This window comes from Poromitra crassiceps (genome assembly GCF_964638095.1).
Source record: "Poromitra crassiceps genome assembly, chromosome: 6".
Classification (NCBI taxonomy): Eukaryota; Metazoa; Chordata; class Actinopteri; order Beryciformes; family Melamphaidae; genus Poromitra; species Poromitra crassiceps.
Genome location: NC_139627.1, coordinates 23,839,409 through 23,861,028, shown reverse-complemented (window position 1 = coordinate 23,861,028; position 21,620 = coordinate 23,839,409). Strand labels below are relative to the sequence as shown.

The window sequence follows — 21,620 nt, the reverse complement described above, 5'->3', positions numbered from 1 at the left end:
GTGGGACAAAAATTGAAACAAACAAACAAACAAACAAACAAACAGACAAAGGCCCACTTGCTCCCTTTTATGATGATAAAAAATTGATACAAAAAATTACCAACAACCATTTGGATTCTTTTCAGCTGCTAAGCAGAGGCATCCCTCACACCTAGCGCTCATGCAGAGACAAAGCCCAGCATGACTTTACCTGTCTTGTGGGCCAGTAAAGGTCAACTTCCGCCAGAGGCTAACGTGGCCAGACTGCAGCGCTCGCTAGGCAGCTATCACCTCATCACAGAAGCCGGGTGTCCATAGCAGCTTGGTATGGTCGGTATGAATGTGAGCAACAACAAAAAGCTGTGTACAACACAACACCTGGCGCCGACATCGCGCCGCGCCTCTCGTCTGCTCTGACAGGCGGGCTGACGAGAAGTCACCTTGGCTACCAGACCTCTCTGGTAGCCAAGGCAACCAACTGCCAGCCCAATAAGCCAAACGTACATTTTGATAATGGACTATAATCTACGAAGGGAAGATAAAACTAGCAATCTTTGCTAGGTGAAGTTGGAAATAGCTGCTCTAAAGAGCTGGAAGAATGGCACTGAGTGCACACCAGGCCACACATCAGCCTTTGAGAGTTATTTTGTGAAGCCCTTTTGCAGGATGTCAAAGTGAAGCCTTCCCCACAGAGCCACAGAGTTGACACATTTCATGCGGGGCTAGCATTAAGCACATAACAACAGTGCCTCTTAGCTCTTACCTCCACATGCAGGGCTAACATTACGCACATAACAGTGCCTCTTACCTCGACAGTGCACTCCTTCGTCGTATCCATCCTCGCAGTCTCTGGCCCCGTTGCAGAGTTTGTTGAAGTGGATACATTTTCTTGTCCCGATGCACTGTTTGTGATTGAGGGGACATCTGATCACCAACTCCCGTGCACCTAAAGCAGGGAAACAAGAAGCTGTTGTGAAACTGACATTGTCTTAACCTTAATCCTTCTCATCCAACTCTGCTCAGTTAATAGCAGACACCAGCTGATGCAATTTAAAGTTGCTCACCGTCTTCACTATTCCAAGCATAGGTTGCACAAGATCTTCCCTTCTGTCTCGCCACTATGTGATAGGTGTCAAGTGTCAGAGAGTACACTGTCCCATGCTTTTTGGTTCTGCCCTTCACTATCTGGATTCTGGGACAAAATATTGGATTGGTACAAAATAACCCTTTGGTCGGAGCCGGAACTCGCCATCTCCGGCTGCTTGGAATCCTCTCTGCCCCTCCCTATGGCTGTGAAACAGTATCTGACACAGGGGACTGTCGCCAAGAGACTCATTATGAAGGAATGGAAGGCCTCCTCTCCACCTTCTTTTCAGCTGTGGTTGACTGACATGGTCTCCGTTATACGGATGGAGAAACTCAGGTTCCTGAAGACCAACTCACTTACAAGATTCTCAACTATCTGGGACCCGTTTCTGTTTCAAGTAACTCACACAGCTGATTTCTCATGGTGCCCTTGTGTGGGATCCCATGCACAACATCTCTTACAAGCACATAAGCACCTCACGTGGCTGCTAGCACCACGTTGTAATGTCGAGATATGTATGCCTTTTCTTTGTTCTTTTTTCTAAGTTTGAGTTGTGTGTGTGTGTGTGTGTGTGTGTGTGTGTGTGTGTGTGTGTGTGTGTGTGTGTGTGTGAGAGTGTGTGTGTGTGTGCGTGTGTGTGTGTGTGTGTGCGTGTGTGTGTGTGTGTGTGTGTGTGCGTGCGTGCGTGCGTGTGTGTTCTTAAAAACTGAAAAATAAAATATTGGGGGGGGGGGGGGGGGGCATAATCCTTTTCATGGTAATGGGGGGGGGGGATTGGGCAGGGAAATACAGTGGACAGTAGGGCTGGGTATCGGTACTCGATAGCTTTAAGGTGTCTCCTCCCGTCAAACAATACCTGCATTCGATAATTTTTGTACACAGATCTATAAACAAATTACTATTTGTATGGTTTTGCTCGCAGCCAATCAGCGCAAGCGTTCTTTGATTTAATGTGACACGTGACACTACCACAGCAGCTACAACCCATACAGTTGGCAGTTCAGTGTGCCGAGACGCCACTAAAACATTCAAAAGTATGGCTATACTACACGCTTGTGACATCTGATGAAAATAAATGCATAAAATATTGGTATCGGTATCACTTTTTTTTTTCTTTCTTTTCAATTTTTTATTGCAGAACAATAACCAAACAAGACAAACAAGCTCAGACACAGGAAAAAAAAAAAAAAACACATCTTTGACATTTAGTATTGTAACGTGGTGCTACCAGCACCATAAGGCGCCCATGTGCCTGTACAAGATATTATGCATGGGATCCTACGAAAGGGGTCCATGGAAAACCATCCAGGTAAACCCTCTGTCACCCTTAACCTCAGTCACTAGTCATTCTTGGTATCGGTATCACTTTAAGCGTACGGGTATTGATACTGTATCATCTTCTTTTTTTTTACGATACCCAGCCCTACATGACCGTTTTTTAGGCTTTTGGAATGATACCTATGAAACACAAAACCTTGAAATAACATGAAACAAATCTGCATATTTCTTCATCATTATCATTTGTATTTTCTGCAGGTAAGGTCATTCCCCCTCCCATATTTTGCGAGTGTCTTTCTCAAAGTGCTGATACGTCAAGACCGCATGCATGGGAGGCGGGAGAACGCATGCATATTATGCAAATGTATTTACACTTCACAGCGTTGTCCTTTACACACAACAGATGTTCTTTGCAGCCACGCCGGCCGAGTCCTACAACAAAGTGCCCCGGATCTCCCTGTCAGCCCGGCAGACAGCAGAGAGCAGCTGTTTAAGGATTCACGAGGCATATAGGTGACCCTCATTGGCGTGACAGCCACGAGAGCACATAAAACACATGTGACCGTCGTGCCAGCACTGTAAATGTGTCACATCTCCACCTTAACTACACTGATATCAATTACCAATGCGCCCATCGCCGCCACTTAACGGACAGAGATTTATCACGCACGTGACAGAATCTGTTAGGAATCCCAAGAGTTCTTCCCCGGCCACACCTCAGAAGTCACATGCCAGCAAACTAGAACCATCACGACCGGGCAATGACTTATACGCAGCATCCATTTATACTTGATAATGTAAGAGATGCCACCATCAAGATCTATAGAGAGCCAAAGTGGAACGTCACTTCCTGTTTCAGCACTGTACCAGAGATTTTCATCCGCCATTTATTTTCCCATAGACATTTCCTAAAATGTGTATAAAAATAGTTTTACTTGTTCAACGGTACAGATTAGAAACAGGAGAGATGGCATAACATTTCACTCAGGCCAAAACATTAAAAAAAATGCGGGTTTAAAGAAAATGTTGTTTTTTTGTTGGTCCGAGTGAAATGTTCTATGGTCTCTCCCGATTCTAAATATAGCTGAACCGTTTGGTTTGACCAAATAAAACTATTTTCATAAGCATTTTACGAAATGTCTATGGGAAAATAAATTGCGGAACAAAATCTCTGGTACAGTGCTGAAGCAGGAAATTATGTTCACTTTGCCTCTCTATTACAAAGAGGGCTGTCATTCCCTGCTGATCTAAAGAAGGGATTTGTGAAGCGGCAGGAGTGTGTCCGTATTGACACAATGATGACTCATTTTCGCCTCTCCTCTTGAGCGTTTTTATGGCTTTAAAAGGCTGGTGGGAGATCGTCTTCTTTAATGTACATTTCTTGGCGATCTGTCCGAGCCCCAAGGATTCACTACACTTTACACCATATTTAGGCGAGTCAAATATAAGTGACCTTGTCTCCGCAGTTCATATTTCATGCATGAGCACACTGGCAGCCTCTTCTGCTGGGAATCTTTTTTCGCTAAGTGCCAGTCTTTCAGAGTTTCCTTCCACTTCATTTCAGGTTGGATTGATTGCACTCCACCCCTTGCTACTTCCAGAGAGTGAATGATTCTATCCTCAAAATGTCAGTATTCCATACGCAATGCGCTTAAAATTAATGTGTGAGAAATTGTTTTAATAAAAGAAAAAGTCTTTTTTTTTGAAAAGGTGGACTAGTTCTGCAATTAAACTCTTACAATGATAGACCCTCCAGGGAAAATGGTGGATCCTACAGGTTTGCCAGTAACCAATCAAAACACAGTAGAAGATACACAGGAAACCTGCATCCGGAAAACTGTCATACAGCATTCAAGCCGATGCCACAACACAGTACTTGTCCATTGGGCAAATGTGCTAGTTAACACACAGCTGTGAGGGTCTCTGGCAGTGTAACAGTGTTGTCAGCCTCTCCCCTTGCTCTCTCGCCGCATGGGCCCTGATCTAATGTGATGAGAGGAGGGATGGAGCATGAATATTCAGCGGCTCTGATCCGTCATGCAGGGGCACACAGATGGTCTCTCAACAGCCGAGGTGCCCACCATTGCTCTGTCAACGTCCCCTCTATGCTCTGCACACTTGCTCAACATTGCAAATGGATATACATATTGATAGCTTATAGCTTTCGTACAGTGTTCTGGCAGCGATGTTCTTCACCCTTGGGTAACAATGGGCAAGAATAGCTGTTTTCTAAACTTTACGCCTGGATTCCACCGGGCGGCGGCTGCGTCGAGTTCCATGTATGATCAATAGAGAGGCCCCAGGAACGAGTCCGGAAATCATCGATGCTAACAGCCCTGGTTCTTCACAGTTTTCGCCTATGGGAGTTTTGAATGGGTTTTTGGCACGATGCTTCTAATAATCTCTCTGGGCAACGCTGGCTTAATCAAACGCGAACCAGTGTTTAGTAACATCATCTTCACACACGAGGACCACTTTTATGAGTTTTGAAGCTTTTATGTGCCGTTAAAAGGGTGGCTAGCTAGCAAACGGCTAAATGAGACTACACTTTTGAGTCGATGGAGATATATACATCAATAACGTCACCACTCAAAGGACGAACACGGAAATTCTCTTTCCCTCACCTGGTTCAGCCCCGTTCAGCCCGGGGTAATCAGTGCACACATCCAACAACAGTCCAGGTTGAGCGCTGACGTGACGTGGAAGCCTATGCGACAGTGTGTACTGTAGTTCTGGATTAGCTTAGCTCGAGCTTTTTACTTCTAGGGCTCGCATTTACGCTACAAAACTCATGAAAGTGGTCCTCATGTGTGAAGATTATCCCGCTGAACCTTGGTTCGCGTTTGATTAAACTTGCGTTGCCCACAGACATTATTTGAAGCATCGCGCCAAAAACCCATTCAAAAATCCCATAGACAGAAACAGTGAAGAACCAGGAAGTTCGGGACTTCCGCATTCAGCCTACAAAATTACGTCATCCCTGGGGCTCTCTATATGATGCGGTATTGTTGCGCCCTCCACACACGGCTTCATACCTCACCGCAAGTGTTTCAAAAGCACTGTTTTGTCTGGCCAATTTGTTTGACTTGCTGATTTGGTCATTGTTCCGATTTGTGCTTTTACCATGGCTAATTTAAAGGCTCTAGTAGTTCAATGGTTTCTACTTTTGTCTGTTTTAATTGTGTTTATTGTTGTTATTTCCTACTTTGTTGTGCTGTAGCCTAAAGGCACAGTTAATACAGTTAAATCCAGTTATGAAGGACATGGGTCAAAGATTTGTGGCTGAGTTTTAGTTGTTAAAAATACATTTGTCCTCATCATTATTTTGTAGCCTGTAGCCTGTGTATCTGTATTTCACATACAGTGCCTGTTAGCAGGAGGAGAACACTACAGCATTTCTTCTCCTACTTGATGTATTGAATATGATCGGGAGTCTGCACAGGGTGTTTTATTTTGAAAATTGGTCGGATGCAGTTCCTGTGTCTGACATCCTGCCAGCTCGATCTGCTCTGTACAGCTTGACGTGCCTTCCATGAAAAATAGACTAGACGTGTACTAACGGAGCTTTCCCCGCGATTTATCTTGCAGGTCCCGCGGATCAAACCGAGAACCTTCCGATCACAAGCTTGCTTCTCTAACCTTCTCTAACCTTTAGGCCACCACTGCCCACAACCTATAACATACTGACCTACACAATCTTTTACAGGTAGCCAGGTCTATTTTCTTGCCCAGTAGCCATTAGCCTGTTTTGTAGCCAATTGGATGTCTGATGTCAGCCATGGTTGCGAGGAGATTTATGACACACCTGCAAAGCCTCTATTATCACATCCCATTTTGACATGAAAATGAGTTTTCGCTCACTACATGGCAAGAATGACTGTAATTGAGTCCAAGGAGTTGTCAGATGTCAGGAAGGAATGAAGGTACGCAAGTACTAGGTAGGTAGGTAAGTAGAGAGAAGGAGAAAAGGGGAGGCAAACTGGGAAAGTTGGAGAAGTAGGTCCCAATTGTATGATGTATAAATTTCCAATTATTTTAGATGAGAACTGTGCGGCCCCAGTAATGGCTTGATAAATGAATAATGTCCAGAGATGAAAAGCAAGCACACTTAAATAGCAGTTTAATCACAGCACCTTGAGTGGAAGGCGGCTGTTCCCCTGGCAAACTAAAAAAAATGATAGCGTGAGATGCTTATTCATGCAAAGCTGCAAACATTTACGATCTGCTTCGATATTTATTAAAGTCTCACTTTATAGTAACACACAACTATAAATTAAAGTGAAACATTCCCGTCTACAGTAAATACTGCACATACTTTAGTGCCACTATAGCAACGGTACCTTCATTTGTACTGCAGCCTAACCATCTTCACCATGAAGCACAAATATTATCAAGCATAATTTCCAACACAAGAATTATGAAGGGTATGTATTAGTTGGTTCAATACATCAGGTGAATGCTGCCTATAGAATGCATTTTTGATTATATTCTGCTAAAATGACAGAAGATCAAATATTTTCGTATGAGCAAGGTTTGCGCTATTCAAAGGAATAAAGCATGTCTCCCTTTTCAATGTAGAAAACGTCTATACGGCCCATTTTCCATTCTTTTTCAGCATGAACAAAACAAACTGCCGCTCCTATATTCTTTGCACATAGTGTTTTTAATTAAAAAACGTGCTGATGTTTACCCATGGAGAAGAGAACGAGGAGGAATCAGCTGGGCCAAGATAATCCCTCTATTTAATGTGAAATTAAAAGCTTCTGGGGTGAAATTTCAGCGGCTGTGTTCATTAAGATTATCATGTTAATCAGAGCCACTCTACCGATATATGTGTGTGTGAAATCATGTATTCTTAAAAGAAATTAATTGAGAATCTATCAATGGGGGGTGGGGGAGACTGTTTGAACACCTCTGTTCAGGGATTCGCCATCTCCCTAACTTAACATTTGCATACATGCCGATGGATTTAATTTTCTTATTTTTAGGGCCAAGTTGATGATCAAAGTATCATGTCCACTGACTTGAGGCTCCCTCTCTTGACATGCCCTACCAGACACACAGGACCGCTTCTAGTCAGGCTAAATTAAACAGCAGCATAAAGACTTGCCGTAATGGCTCCACAGCAGCACAGGGCGCTATTGTTGTATGGTGAATCCCACATTCATCTCAGAGGGTAAGAACAGTGCAAGGTGAAACTCGCTTACATTTTTTCCCAAATTCATTTTCACATTTCTCTTACACCGATCCTGTGTTTTATAGATTTATTTTTAATCGCTCTGTTTTGCTGTAGCTAATTACACCACTTGTTGTTCTTACAAGTATCTCAAATCTAATCATGATGATAGTGTTTTAAATACTTTGGGGTATATCTAAACCTAAACCCAAAATGTGCATTGATCAGAAAGACTTGCCGACAGCATAGTACATCTTTCTCATTACATACGCCTGCCTACGCACCATGCTAAGAGCCAACCAATCAAACAGGGACATTAACAATATCAAGCAGGCTATTACTCAGTGTAACCTTGTCAAAGAACACTACAGTATGTACAGCTCAAGTGGCAATAAGCCTATTTTCACAGCTATTGAATCAGTGCAACACAATACCAGCTGTCAAATCCACCACCCGACCAATCTGCCAAATGAAATTCTCTGTCTATTATTTGGTCTGATGCATAACTTGTACTATTGTTTATCAAAAGGCAAACATGCATGACATGCATATAGGGGTGTGCTCTCCACATGACATTCTGACACGCTACAATAACACACATACTCATAAAGACAAGGCACAGGAGGTAGACAAGGATTGTGGATCGAAAGGAGGGAGAATGTAGGGAAACAGTGGATGGATAAATCGAGAAGGAGGTGGTAATGCAAAATAAAGGATGCCAACTGCCATTAGACACCACAGAGGAAGGCACAGAGACAGCGTTGCCAGATGTACGATAAATTATCATATTTGTACGATAATCAATAATCCCAAGATCCTCCAAATGTACGATAATTTGATCATTTTGTGACACAGTTGTAATCAATCTCATCCTACGTCTATCTGTTTATAGAACTGAACAGTCACGTGACATATTTTGCCCCAGAAGTGAGTTTCCCATTCATTTTATCCATAGACATTTCGAAAACTCCTTATAGAGTTTTAAGGCTGGAACCAAGCCAACCCGTGACCTCCTGAATCGTGAGTGACCATAAAACATTTCAGTTGGAGCACAAATAAAAAATAACATCAGGACAAAAATGAATTTTCGATTTCCCCCCATCTTTATTTTTGCTCCAATTAGGCCGGGGGGTGGGGGGCCTATGATAATTTACCTTAAAAAAATGATAATTTTGACCCTCTGGTACAATAATTCAACATTTACCATCTGGCAACACTGCACAGGGAGGTAAAGAAAACTAACAAGTAACACACAATGCACCAAGAGTAATTACTACCCCGCTGCCACAATACAGTTACAACAAAGATGATGAAAAATAAGTGAAGTGTAAAAAGAAGTGATACTCTGCCCATCCAGATACCGACCTGTTATTTAGGCCAGAATGTAGCCTAAATATATTGCTCAGATTAAAACCACAATAGGAAAAGGCTAAAGTCTTCCCCCCTGTTTTCTCACGAATTGTAATTGGCCAACTGCTCTCCCGGTCGTTGCTCCACCCCCTCTGCCGATCTGGGGAGAGTTGGAGACTAGCACATGCTTGCTCCGATACATGTGCAGTCGTCAGCCGCTTCTTTTCACCTGACAGCGAGGAGTTTCACCGGCAGGACGTAGCACGTGGGAGGGTCACATTATTCCCCTCAGTGCCCCTCCCCCTGAACAGGCGACCAGAGGAGGCGCTAGAGCAGCGACCAGGACAAATACCCTAATCTGACTTCCCACCGGCATACACAGCCAATCAATCGTGCCTGTATGGACGGCCGACCAACACGGGGCGCGAACCTGCGACCCTCGTGTTAGTAGCGAGGGAATCTACCTGGGCGCTCTAAATTTATGGTTTTTGAATTGATATTCTTTGACTGCATCTGCAAAATGGAAAACATAGTGTAGGGCAGTACCGGCTGTCTAATCACTGCCACACATAATGATTTGAGTCATCATCTGTGCGTGCACTCTCGCCCTTCTTCAATATATTAATTCAAAATATTTCATATTACTCCCTTCAGAAATATATACATGAAATGATGAACATGAGCAGCCACTATTCCAATCTGCCTGGCCGTGTAAAAGATACATTGATTGATTCGGCAGCAGGAGATTTAAGCACAAGCGATTCAGACAGAAGTGATTACTTGGGCTTAAATCCTGGCATCCTAAAATGACTAACAGGTCTGTTGTCTACTGTTGGCTTTCATGAAATGCATGGAGCTGTTTCAAAAATCAGATGACAGAGGCCATGCTGCCAGAAGTGCTGTAGGCAACATCAATCTCTGGGCTCCCAAGCCTCACTGCTCTGGAAGAATAACCATCAAGTGTAACATGCACGAAGACTTCAGAGTGCATGATGAACTCTTCACCTTCGCATCTTCCTCTATTTGTGGTGATGGTTTATTGTTGTCAAGTTCCTATACGTGTCAAACAGTGATGTTTAAAGCTTGAGGATATTTGGATTTTCAGAAGTATATAGGCCATGTGATGCTGTGGTTGAATGAATAGCTGATGGAGAGGGACGGTATATAACTGTCATCAGAAAAACTGCTACTGCAAAGCCACCCCCCACATCTCAGCTTGATTTGGATACAGGGCCTGCTTGTACCAGGCTGTGTGCTATAACTCATATCTCAAAGGCAAACCAACCCTGGCCTAAACAGATTTTGGTTTTGTGGCAGTACAATACTTATCTTGTTACTTGTCATAAGCAATCCCCTGAGGCATTTGGCAAAGACTTGCAACAGTTCCATGCAAACAAAGTCAACTACTGACATGTGTCCGGTCTGGATTTAGCACAATGGCAGAAACAAGAGCAGATTTTAGTTGACATTACCGCATGATGTCTCTGAGCACGTGCCCCCAGTGGTAAATACAGTAAGCGGTGCAGTGGCCTAAACATGAAGGACACTTCACTGGACTGTTTCTCCTGTGTGACCTTTACATCCTTGACATTTGAGACAATGCACTCAGCCAGAAAGTCTTTTTGCAGTATGTCTGACCCCAGATAAATTAGAAGATGTCACCTCCAAAGACTGAGATCCTATTTTGCAGCTGTAGGTTCCTACATGTTCAAGTTTTACTTCACCTTCAGCTTTTTTCACACAGACAATGTATTCTTTATTGACAGATAAAGAAAGGCAGGAAGGTATAGTATGGGAGAGAGAGAGGGCAAAGGACCGCAGGCCGGATTCGAACCTGGGTTACCACGGGAAGGAATGAGCCTTAAATGGTACGTGCTCTACACAAGATACCCACTTTTTGACCGGAGTGTCTGGTTTTAAGATGCATTGTCAGAGTCCGATCTGATATGTCCCTACTATCTTCGGTGTGTGGGTTTGTTGCTTTAACAAGATAAAAGTGTTTTGATAGGGTCATGACTAGTGCAGGGTTAATCTCCACCAATCACAAGTAACCATATCACTGCACGTGGGTGGGTGTTTTGTGTGGCCATAGCGCTTGAATCGTTAAATATTTTAATTTAGTTCTCAGAATTATGATGGGAAAAAAGTAAAGTGAAGCAAGTGTGTGTGTGTGTGTGTGTGTGTGTGTGTGTGTGTGTGTGTGTGTGTGTGTGTGTGTGTGTGTGTGTGTTATTTGCCCATGATGTCGGAAGCGACTGTGTGAGTCTCTGTCTTTTGCTTCTGTAAGTACTAAGTAGCCTAGCTGCAGAAGATAGGAGGCAATATAGATCATGTTTACAAGCTTGTAGAATACATACAGTCGCTCAATGTACTCTACTCTACTCTACCTACTCTACTCTACTTTACTCTACTCTACTAGAGAAAATCATGATGGTGATTCACGCCTGTCAATCAAAAATGCAGTTTTATTGAGTTTAAACTCTGGTATCAAATATACATGTGCTTGGGCCACATGTCATGCACATCTACCAACAGGGCCTGGAGTGGTTATATACAGCATATGCCTGCCTGTATGTTAGTTATGGCCTGTATGGAGATGTACAAGCTAGTAGGTCCTGGGTTCGATTCCCGCCTGGGACGTTGTGGATGCCGAGGGTGTGTCCCCCCCATATCCTCAGGTGCCCACTGCCCAGCTGGGCCATCTCGTCAAAAGGACCCTTCTGTGCAATGTTCTCCCCGTGGTCCCCAGGGGTTCCTCCATACAACATCGGTAAGGACCCCCACCAAAAACATGCAGAAGATCGTCATCTGACCAGTGACGACTACAACCGAGGTCCCCGGGTGCTGTACACAAGAAAGCTGCCCACTGCTCCTGGCCTGCCCACCAGAGGAAGGACAAGCCTGGATGGGATAAATGCAAAGACTATATTTCACCAGCCACCGTCAGCATGAGTGTGTGTGTGGCCGCATGCATGTGTTGGGTTGTCGTGTGATAAATAAAGACGGGTTTGTCCGTCTTATTCTTCTAAGAATATGGGAGCAAACTTGATAGATGGCAGGCTAGCAGTCCTCTGAGCCTATGTTACTGTCAATGTTTGCTTTGCATCAAGTCTAGTCAGTATGCATTCCATTCCACATGCATTTATAAGTGAATCTACATTTTGCTGTCAGCCTGTTTGTCCAGACATCACCTCTGCAAATTCCATCTCTCTCCTTGTTACATAAACATTGATTGATATAAATGTACATTTTTAGCTTAATAGTTGGTATCACTTAGAGGCCATTTACACCTGGCATTAACATGCGTTTTTGGTGATCAGATTGCAATCAGATTGTATTTTATCACTTGAAAGTACAGGTGTAAACACCCCCAAAACGCATTGAAGAAGGATTGCAATCTGATTAACCAAACCACCTCCGGAGGTGGTCAGGGACGCATTATGACAACATTTAACACAAGTGTAAATGCAATGCGTCCTCTCAAAACGCATACAGCAACTGCCATACGGAAATACATAATCTTCATCTTCTTTGCAGTTTTATGGCGGTTGGCATTACCGACCCATTTATGAAGTAGTGGCTAAGAAACTGGCAGAGAATGGCCACAACAGGACCTGGCTACACTAGCTGTGTTTCCATTACAGTTTTTGGCAAAATAATTGCGATATTTCTACAACTTCGTCAAAGTACAATTCCGACTTGCAGGCGTTTCCATTGAAGTTGTTTGAAGTCGGTGACGGCACGCACACACCTGAACGCAATTCCCCGTTACCAGCAGCTGCCACAGTGATTACGCACGGGGATCTGCCCCATATCCTGTCCCCTGCATGCTCAAATCCAACCAATGGTCAATGCAAATCACCACATGAAGTTACAACGCATATAAACGAGCCTGATTATCAATTCAAAAGAAAATTAGTGGCAACATGTTGCTGGCTGCAGTGAATGCAGTGAGCGCAACAGACAGAGGAAAAAAGGTAATAAAACTGGTCCGATTTAGAGATGGAGGACAAAAAAGGCTGATTTGTTGCAATAATCAGAATGTCGTGTATTATAATTACCGTATAACATTGCACCTGAAACATGTATTACTCACTGTATTCACTTCAGTCAGCAGCACCGCACCGGTGTGTGCCCTCATCTCGCCGCTGTGCCACACACAGGCAGCCTGTCACCATGGACCGATTTCTGCCATTAAAAATTCTCTATCTCCCCCGGCTCCGCTTTTGCACAACACTTGTCTTTCTGCTAGGTAGCATTGCTTCAAAGTTTTCCACTTGCTGCGGAGGTTTTGCCACGGCTTATCGAACCCTTTCTCCGTCATTTTCCTTTCATTTTCCGCTCCTTTTCCAAAGGAGAAGATGGGTCACATGACGTGAAAATGTGTTTCCATTACACTTTTGCGATAAACTGCTATATCGACACGTCTGAAAAACCACCTCATGAGAGCGCAAACACTTTTTGCGATATTTGGGAGGTTTTTCGAAATTTATGTGTTTCCACTACCCGATTTTTATTGCGATGTTTAGATTTTGCGCATTTCTGAGGGTGATGGAAACACAGCTACCGTCAGCGAAAAATTAAACACCTGAAACTGGCTTACAGACAGGCCAAGGACAAGAACAAGAAAAGTGGCAGGGGTAGGGGTAGGGCAACGTGTCCTTTTTATAAAGAAATAGATGCAGTGCTGGGTGATCGGCCATCGTTTTGTCCAGGTAAAGGGGACGCTCACTGTGCATTTGAGCTTAACAATAACCTCTATTCCCTGTGCATGTATGCAAACATGCAGCACACGTCCAGGGGGCGCGCGCATGATGACGTTCGAGCTGGAGAGCAATCGGATTGCAATCTGTTCACCCAAAACGCATGTTAGTGCCAGGTGTAAATGAAATCAGGCTGAAGTGATAAAATACAATCTGATTGCAATCTGATGGCAGAAAACACATGTTAATGCCAGGTGTAAATGGCCTCTTATATTTACAAGAATAACCCAGAGTATGAGGCCATTTACACCTGGCATTAACATCAGGTCAGGGATGCATTGTGTACACATTGAACACAAGTGTAAATGCAATGTGTCCTCTCAATCTGGATACAGCAACTTTATGAGGATTGAGAGGACAACCATTTCTGCAATCAGATTGCAATCAGATTGCAATCAGATTGCAGAAAATGCATGTTAACGCCAGGTGTAAATGGAATCAGGCTGAAGTGATAAAATACAATCTGATTGCAATCTGATCACAGAAAACGCATCTTAGCGCCAGGTGTAAATCGCCTCTAAGATAAACTTCCACCATAATTTAATTATCCTAATGGCCATATCTCACCCCCAAAATGCAAATCAACACATGCTACATGTACGTTAATTATATACATTAAATGAGAACAAAATCATAAAACCAACGTTCCAGAGCCGATCGGATCCACTGACACCTCATTACTCATGTGTGCATTAACTCACAATGCAAACTTTGTTGTAAATTATATTGAGAATATTCAATCAAAGCCATTTGATGGAGAGGAGTAATGTCAGCAGCGTACAGTGGAATGAAGCTGTCATTGTGTTGGCCTCCATACATCCTGGCCCTACTGTACAATAAAGAAGCCCTGCATATCAGCCAACATACAGGAAGCAGTCCATACATCAGCCTACAGACAGGAAGGAGTCCATACTGTACATCAGCCTACAGACAGGAAGGAGTCCATACTGTACATCAGCCAACATACAGGAAGCAGTCCATACATCAGCCTACAGACAGGAAGGAGTCCATACTGTACATCAGCCTACAGACAGGAAGCAGTCCATACATCAGCCTACAGACAGGAAGGAGTCAGTCCATACTGTACATCAGCCTACAGACAGGAAGGAGTCCATACTGTACATCATCCTACAGACAGGAAGGAGTCCATACTGTACATCAGCCAACAGACAGGAAGGAGTCCATACATCAGCCTACAGACAGGAAGGAGTCAGTCCATACTGTACATCAGCCTACAGACAGGAAGGAGTCAGTCCATACTGTACATCAGCCTACAGACAGGAAGGAGTCCATACTGTACATCAGCCAACATACAGGAAGCAGTCCATACATCAGCCTACAGACAGGAAGGAGTCAGTCCATACTGTACATCAGCCTACAGACAGGAAGGAGTCCATACTGTACATCAGCCTACAGACAGGAAGGAGTCCATACTGTACATCAGCCTACAGACAGGAAGGAGTCCATACATCAGCCTATAGACAGGAAGGAGTCAGTCCATACTATACATCGGCCTACAGACAGGAAGCAGTCCATACATCAGCCTACAGACAGGAAGGAGTCAGTCCATACTATACATCGGCCTACAGACAGGAAGGAGTCCATACTGTACATCAGCCTACAGACAGGAAGGAGTCCATACTATACATCGGCCTACAGACAGGAAGGAGTCCATACATCAGCCTATAGACAGGAAGGAGTCCATACATCGGCCTACAGACAGGAAGGAGTCCATACATCAGCCTCTAGACAGGAAGGAGTCCATACATCGGCCTACAGACAGGAAGGAGTCCATACATCGGCCTACAGACAGGAAGGAGTCCATACATCAGCCTATAGACAGGAAGGAGTCCATACATCAGCCTACAGACAGGAAGGAGTCCATACATCGGCCTACAGACAGGAAGGAGTCCATACATCAGCCTACAGACAGGAAGGAGTCCATACATCAGCCTACAGACAGGAAGGAGTCCATACATCAGCCTACAGACAGGAAGGAGTCCATATCAGCCTACACTGTAGGCTGATGTACAGTTACAGTATGGACTCCTTCCTGTCTGTAGGCCCTACAGGCAGGAAGGAGTCCATACATCAGCCTACAGACAGGAAGGAGTGAAGCCGGGAACAATCCAATAAAGCTGCGTTTCAGAGGCGTCACACAAAGAACAGGAAAAAGGCCAATTGAATAATTTTGGAAAACAGCAACATAATTAGTCAATAGAGATTGTGACCGACCATTATGCAAATGTTCTAATCTAATTGTTCTGGGACCAATTCTTCAAATGAATAATACATATATTACAGTCAGAGGGGCTATAACCAATATCCACTGAGGACATTATTATCTTCTTCAGAGTACAACAATATACAGCATTGTATTCAATCTTGACACGCTTTCATGAGAGGAATAAATACTAAGTAATAGTCTTACTTTATGACTGATGTGTTCTAACTAATGTCATTAGTGCAATTAGACTCTGATGTACAGATGTGACCTGTTTCAAATTAGCCGTTTGCTGGCGCCTGTCGCAGCAGTTTTTCTTCTGCTGTTTTGGTTGTAGAGTGAACAAACTAATACGATTGGAATCTGTGGATTGTTGGACTCCTACTGGTTTAAACAAACAGGGGAAAAAACAACCATTACCCTGACCACCACGGCAGTACTTTTGCGGCAATAGGGTATTTCTAAACATGGTAACATCTGTAAAGGGTTGGCTTGAACTGAACAAATCAAATGACGCCTTTTTCCTTGGATTTTCTGTTGACGATTGAGTTTCTGTAGGTGGCGCTGTTTTCTTTGTCCAGCCATGGCGACTCTCGCTGCTCATGCTAACTACACATATCTATTCGTACCAACAACCCCTCCTAACCCAAAGCACTGTCACAACCACGCTCTTAGACATACACCACAACAGTCAAGACGTGGCAACCGCATTTGAGACCACGGAGGGTCAAGGAGCAACTCAGAATGTGATTTGGATGTGTGTGTGACATGGTGAACTGACCTCCCCCTCAATGCCATCGAGGGCAGTTCCATCATATGTCTTTCCAATAAAATGGAGGAACCCTCCCATCCCTTGGCCTTGGATTCCTTCATTAGAAAATGTAATAGTTTTAGTGGAAAGCTCTGACCTTTGACTTTGTTTATTTTGCAATATGCAATGTGTTGGGGGCACCAAATTACTGCACTGGCCTTAGTGTGCCTCCTATAGTGTGAATCAAGTGATCATGAAGTTATTTCTTTGCTGGAAGGCATTTTAATGAGGATGGTTGTAAAGCAGAATATACACAGTGAGGGAGAGGATGCGTATTTCTCTCTGGCTCTAACTCAACTCAAATTATCATTGGATTATGATGACCACTGTTTATCAAGTGGCTATAAGAAATGGCATTACTGTAGGTAGGGTTGTCAAAAGTATCGATGGTATCGATAAAAATCAATACTAAACATTTAAAACGGATACAATACTCATTTACAACAGGTATCAATAGTATCGATAAGTATCAATACTAAAAGTATGGATACCAGTATGGATACCAGCAGTGCTTTATCTGAATGAAAAATCAAACATACTACTGTATGTTGCTCATCTGTTGCTCAACGTGTTCTGATGGGCTGATGCAGGGGTACTACAGCAGGGGTAATCTGCTGTGTAAGTGCACATTTTTTAATGAGTTTTATCGGGCCTAGATTATGGAGACGTGTAGTACGTCTGTCCGTCCATCTATCTTTGTCTATTTTTTATGTCTCTTAATGTGTTGTCATCCCCCCCTCCGTGGTATCGAAAATGGTATCGGTATCGAAGTAGAATTTCTAGTATCGTGACATCCCTAACTGTAGGCCATCGCTTTTTTCTATCTATAGGTCAGTGTCTCGTCATAGATGCGTGAAGCCCTCTGGGACATGCTTGTGAATTAGGGCTATACAAATAAACTTGACTTGACTTGTTCAGTGGATCAGCGTGGGGTAAATCCTCCCATTCTTCCACTGCAGCAGAGTTAGCATTTAGCTGCTAGCCTGGCCCACGGCGGCCCAGGCAGACAGGATCAGGGATTCAACCCCCGCAGTGAACGTAACGTCCGAACAGACGTCTACAGTATGTACCTGCTTTTGAATCCCCAATCCTGTAGTGTAGAGCCGCAGCACCGTCCTTTGGTGAGTCAGCCCATTGAGATATACGGGTGGTTTTACCCCACCGTCTAGTCTCGCGTGCCAGCCGCAGTAACATTTTGTGGGCGTTCCCACACAGACCGACTGTCTCTATTATATTATCCATTATTCATGATTAATAAATAAATGGCGGTCGATTTCAGTGATGCACGCTCATTGGCGCACGCTCGCCATTGAGATGTTGCTGCTTCTCGCTTTCGTTGTGCGGTGCGGTCCTCATATATAATATATGTCAACTGTGTTTGTTGTGATTTAAAGCTGGCAGCGCTCCGCCGCACAGCAGCAACAGGGGGCTAATACAGGCTTTAGTCCTTTAATGTCACACTACGGTTACATGACAGCCAGCATGTCAGGTCATAAAATATGCTCTTTCTCTGGCGCTTCAGATGACAAGCCGAGATGCCGTCCTTTACAACGCTGCTCCTACTGGGGAGGAGTACAAACGGCAAAATCTGTCAATGGAGCAAACTGTTGAGACAGGCGCTGTGGCGGCGAAGACAAAGCGCTGGTGTGCTCCTCCCAGCCTATCACCACTTCTGACAATGGATGAGACACCGCGTGGGCGGCAGAGTGACAACGGGAAGCCAAACTCATTCTCAACCCAAACCTTTTCTCCAAAAAGATCGTTCAAACACAGCCTGCTAAACCGCAGAAATAGAGGCAGCGGAGCAGGGGGGAATACGAGCAAATGATATGTCAAGGGCAAAGAGGTCGGCTGACTTGTCGTGAATGCAAAAACGGCACCGGAGGTCTTAATCATCAGGACTTCGAATCATCGAGTGCCTTCACACATGATGCTCGCGTACACTTTCAACAGCACACAGCCACACGGGGACACACACACACACCATATTTGTTGTGTCTGTTTCCCGCCTACTAACGCTACCGGTACAGCAGATGGCACAAGCTTGGGGAAGTGTATACGAGTTCTGCTCCAACTGTACAGAGCGCGAGAGAGAGAGACAGACAGAGTAAAAAAAAAAAAAAAAAAAAAATTCTCTGGCTGCAAAGAAAACAACAGATTGAGATGACTGAAAGCAGGATGCAAGGCAGGTTGAAGACGGGGATGGCAGCAGAGGCCAACGAGCTGCATTTGATCTCTAATCACGCAGAAGGCTCAGATGCGGGGCCGAGGAACTAAACACCAGATCCAATTACCTTCAGCTGCACCGACACTCCAATCCCACATGAAACGTTGAAGGCATAGTGCAATGAGAAGATCACCTGGAAGCATTCTCATGCCTCGAGCATACCCCCCTTACTTAGTAGGACACAGCAACGCTAAAGCTAAAGCATGCACATTTTATGGGCTCGTGAATCTCGACACTCAAAGAGGGAAAAGAGACCCTGTTAAAATATGCAGGAGCAGCATTCGGATGTAAACATGCTCCAGTGACTAATGGTATGTTTGTGGATTTTTTTTGATGAGTCAACAGAAGGCTTGCGTCTCGGCGCAGAGAGAAAGACAGAGAGGTAGGGAAGCAAATGTTACATAATGCAAAAGGGCCCGTCCTTCAGCTCAATAACAAGGTGCTACGCTACATTACCCCCTAAACCACCATCCTACTGCCGCCAATTCTCATGGGGACCAGACACATTTGTGATACATTTATTTCAATATGGGACTTGCCAGATAAAATACCCCGCAGGATGCTGATCGGCAGCCCAAAACACCCTGAGTGTAGTTACTGCAGCTTCATCGCAGGCAGGCCCACATTATTCTCAGTGGTCCTATGTGCCGTTTCCACGGGGGCTTTGTCAGCTACTTTTGAATGTTTTCTTGGTAATGTGAGTTTAAGTTCAAAGCTACACACACAGACACACACACACACACCTGGATATTTCAACTACACAGGGCCGGCCCAAGCCTTTATGGGGCCATAAGCATACTTTGATTTGGGGGGCCCCCAGTGCCTTGGTGCCGCCAATACTATTGACTATTATCTATGTCAATGCTTGATCATTTGCAAACCTACTGTAAATATATCGCCCAGACACCCAGCTGAAATGCAAACATACATTTACCTTTCTGTTTTTTTTGTTCCGTCTTCTGTTTTCTTAATTTCTTTCTCTGCTCCAAAAAGATATGTTTTGTGATACTACTTTTCGCTGCATCAACGCTGAGGACTGTAACTTACAGTAACGTTAGTCTGACTGTGCTTGCATCAAAAGTGGGCATGGGTGTGATCACCAGGTCTGACAGAGGCTGCGGGAATAGATGAACCAGTAGTATTTAGCTAGCCAGGCTGTACAACACAATATTGTGTTTTTGTATGATTACCATTGACATTATTTCTGGGCCCTTAGCAGGCAGGGCACCCACTTAGTTCGCTTATGCCTAGGGCTGGCCCTGCCTCCACACAAAATAAAGAGTGACCCTACAAGTGAATTTTACTTTTCAATGTTAATTTTGCATTTTTACAATCCAACATGAATAATGATAAAAATGGAATGGCCAAAATGAAAAATGGGGTCAGACTTTGATTGTTTTTGTGTTTTTCGATTGTTTGAAAAAAGATTTTCAGCTTCAATTTTATTTTATTTTTTACTGTTTTTCATTCTTCAATTTCGATTTTTGACCATTTTCCATGTCTCAATTAGAAAGGAAAAATGAATTATACTTTAGTAGCCCGATCGTCCACTCCACATTTCAAGTGTCTGTGTAACGTTACTTGGTATGCGAGTGCACACTGGGAATGGCATTGTCATGATTGGATGACTACCCTGTCAATCAACCTGACTTGTTTTTCAACGAGAAGCACTTGTTAGTCATGACACCAGGCTTTCCCAAGCCTGGGGTCATGACCCCAAGTGGGGTCGCATGGAATTAAAATAGGGTCACCTAAAATGTAATATTAATACAAAAATACATAATACATACTCTGAAAGTGAAGCACCTCTGACTCTTAGTTTGGCACTGCTAAACGATCAATACCACTTATTGTTAACTACTGGAAGTCTTGTTGATTTTGATGCAAAAAATGTAAATGTAAATACATAATGGTAATTGTCATGCATAGAGCCATAACGCGTGACCCCCCCCCCCCCCCTTATTAATAGAAACGTCTTTCTTCAGGGAGGTGGCCTGTTTAGCAATATGCTGCAGAAACTGAGCTGTGGGCCTATTCATGGGGTCTGTGTTAACCAGATATAGCGCATATTTGTAGCCTACTTAGTCACCGCCCCCATTTTTATTATCCATTGTTTAATTTGATTGTCCTTGTTTGTTCAGTATTAATTTGCAGCCTTGAAAATAAAATAAAAATCACTAATCTGGGGCTCGCCCTGGCTATTCTGCCTCTGGCTGCCCTTCACAATGAAATTACATGAAATAGCCTAATGTGGTCTAAAATGAATGTTTACTTGAAGCATAGTAATACAAATTATTACATGATCAAAAACAAATTAATTTGTGCAAAAAGTGTCTGTGTTTTGAATGTCTGGGGTCACTAGAGTTTTGTGACATCAAAGTGGGGTCACAAGACAAAAAAGGTTTTGGAACCACTGCCTTACACCCTCCCACTCTAGACTATTTGGTAGTTCTGGTGGTTACATACACGCAGTAGCCTATAGATCTTTATAGGCTCTATCAAATCACATCATCATCATGGCGGCCGCAAATATGACATTTCACAGTAGGGCAAGGTGCTGTACGATATCTATCAAAATATCAAGGTATACGGTATTTCATGGTATATTACCCCCCCTTAATGAAACGCACTATGGCTCCTAAAAAAAAACTTATTTTGCTTTTGGGAGAAAAAATTCCTTTATTGATCTGAGACTGAAACTAATATGAGAATGTTTAGGTCCTCC

At 43.7% G+C, this 21,620-nt stretch overlaps 1 protein-coding gene across 1 annotated transcript in view; it reads right to left on the bottom strand.

Moving 5' to 3' along the window:
• lrp1bb (low density lipoprotein receptor-related protein 1Bb) overlaps positions 1-21,620 on the bottom strand; it is a gene marked incomplete at its 5' end in the record, with an annotated part of 421,412 nt that overhangs the window by 270,931 nt on the left and 128,861 nt on the right. The window contains one exon of the mRNA XM_083638437.1: positions 788-925. Within this exon, the coding sequence (XP_083494563.1) occupies positions 788-925 (138 nt within the window). The remainder of the gene's footprint in view (positions 1-787; positions 926-21,620) is intronic.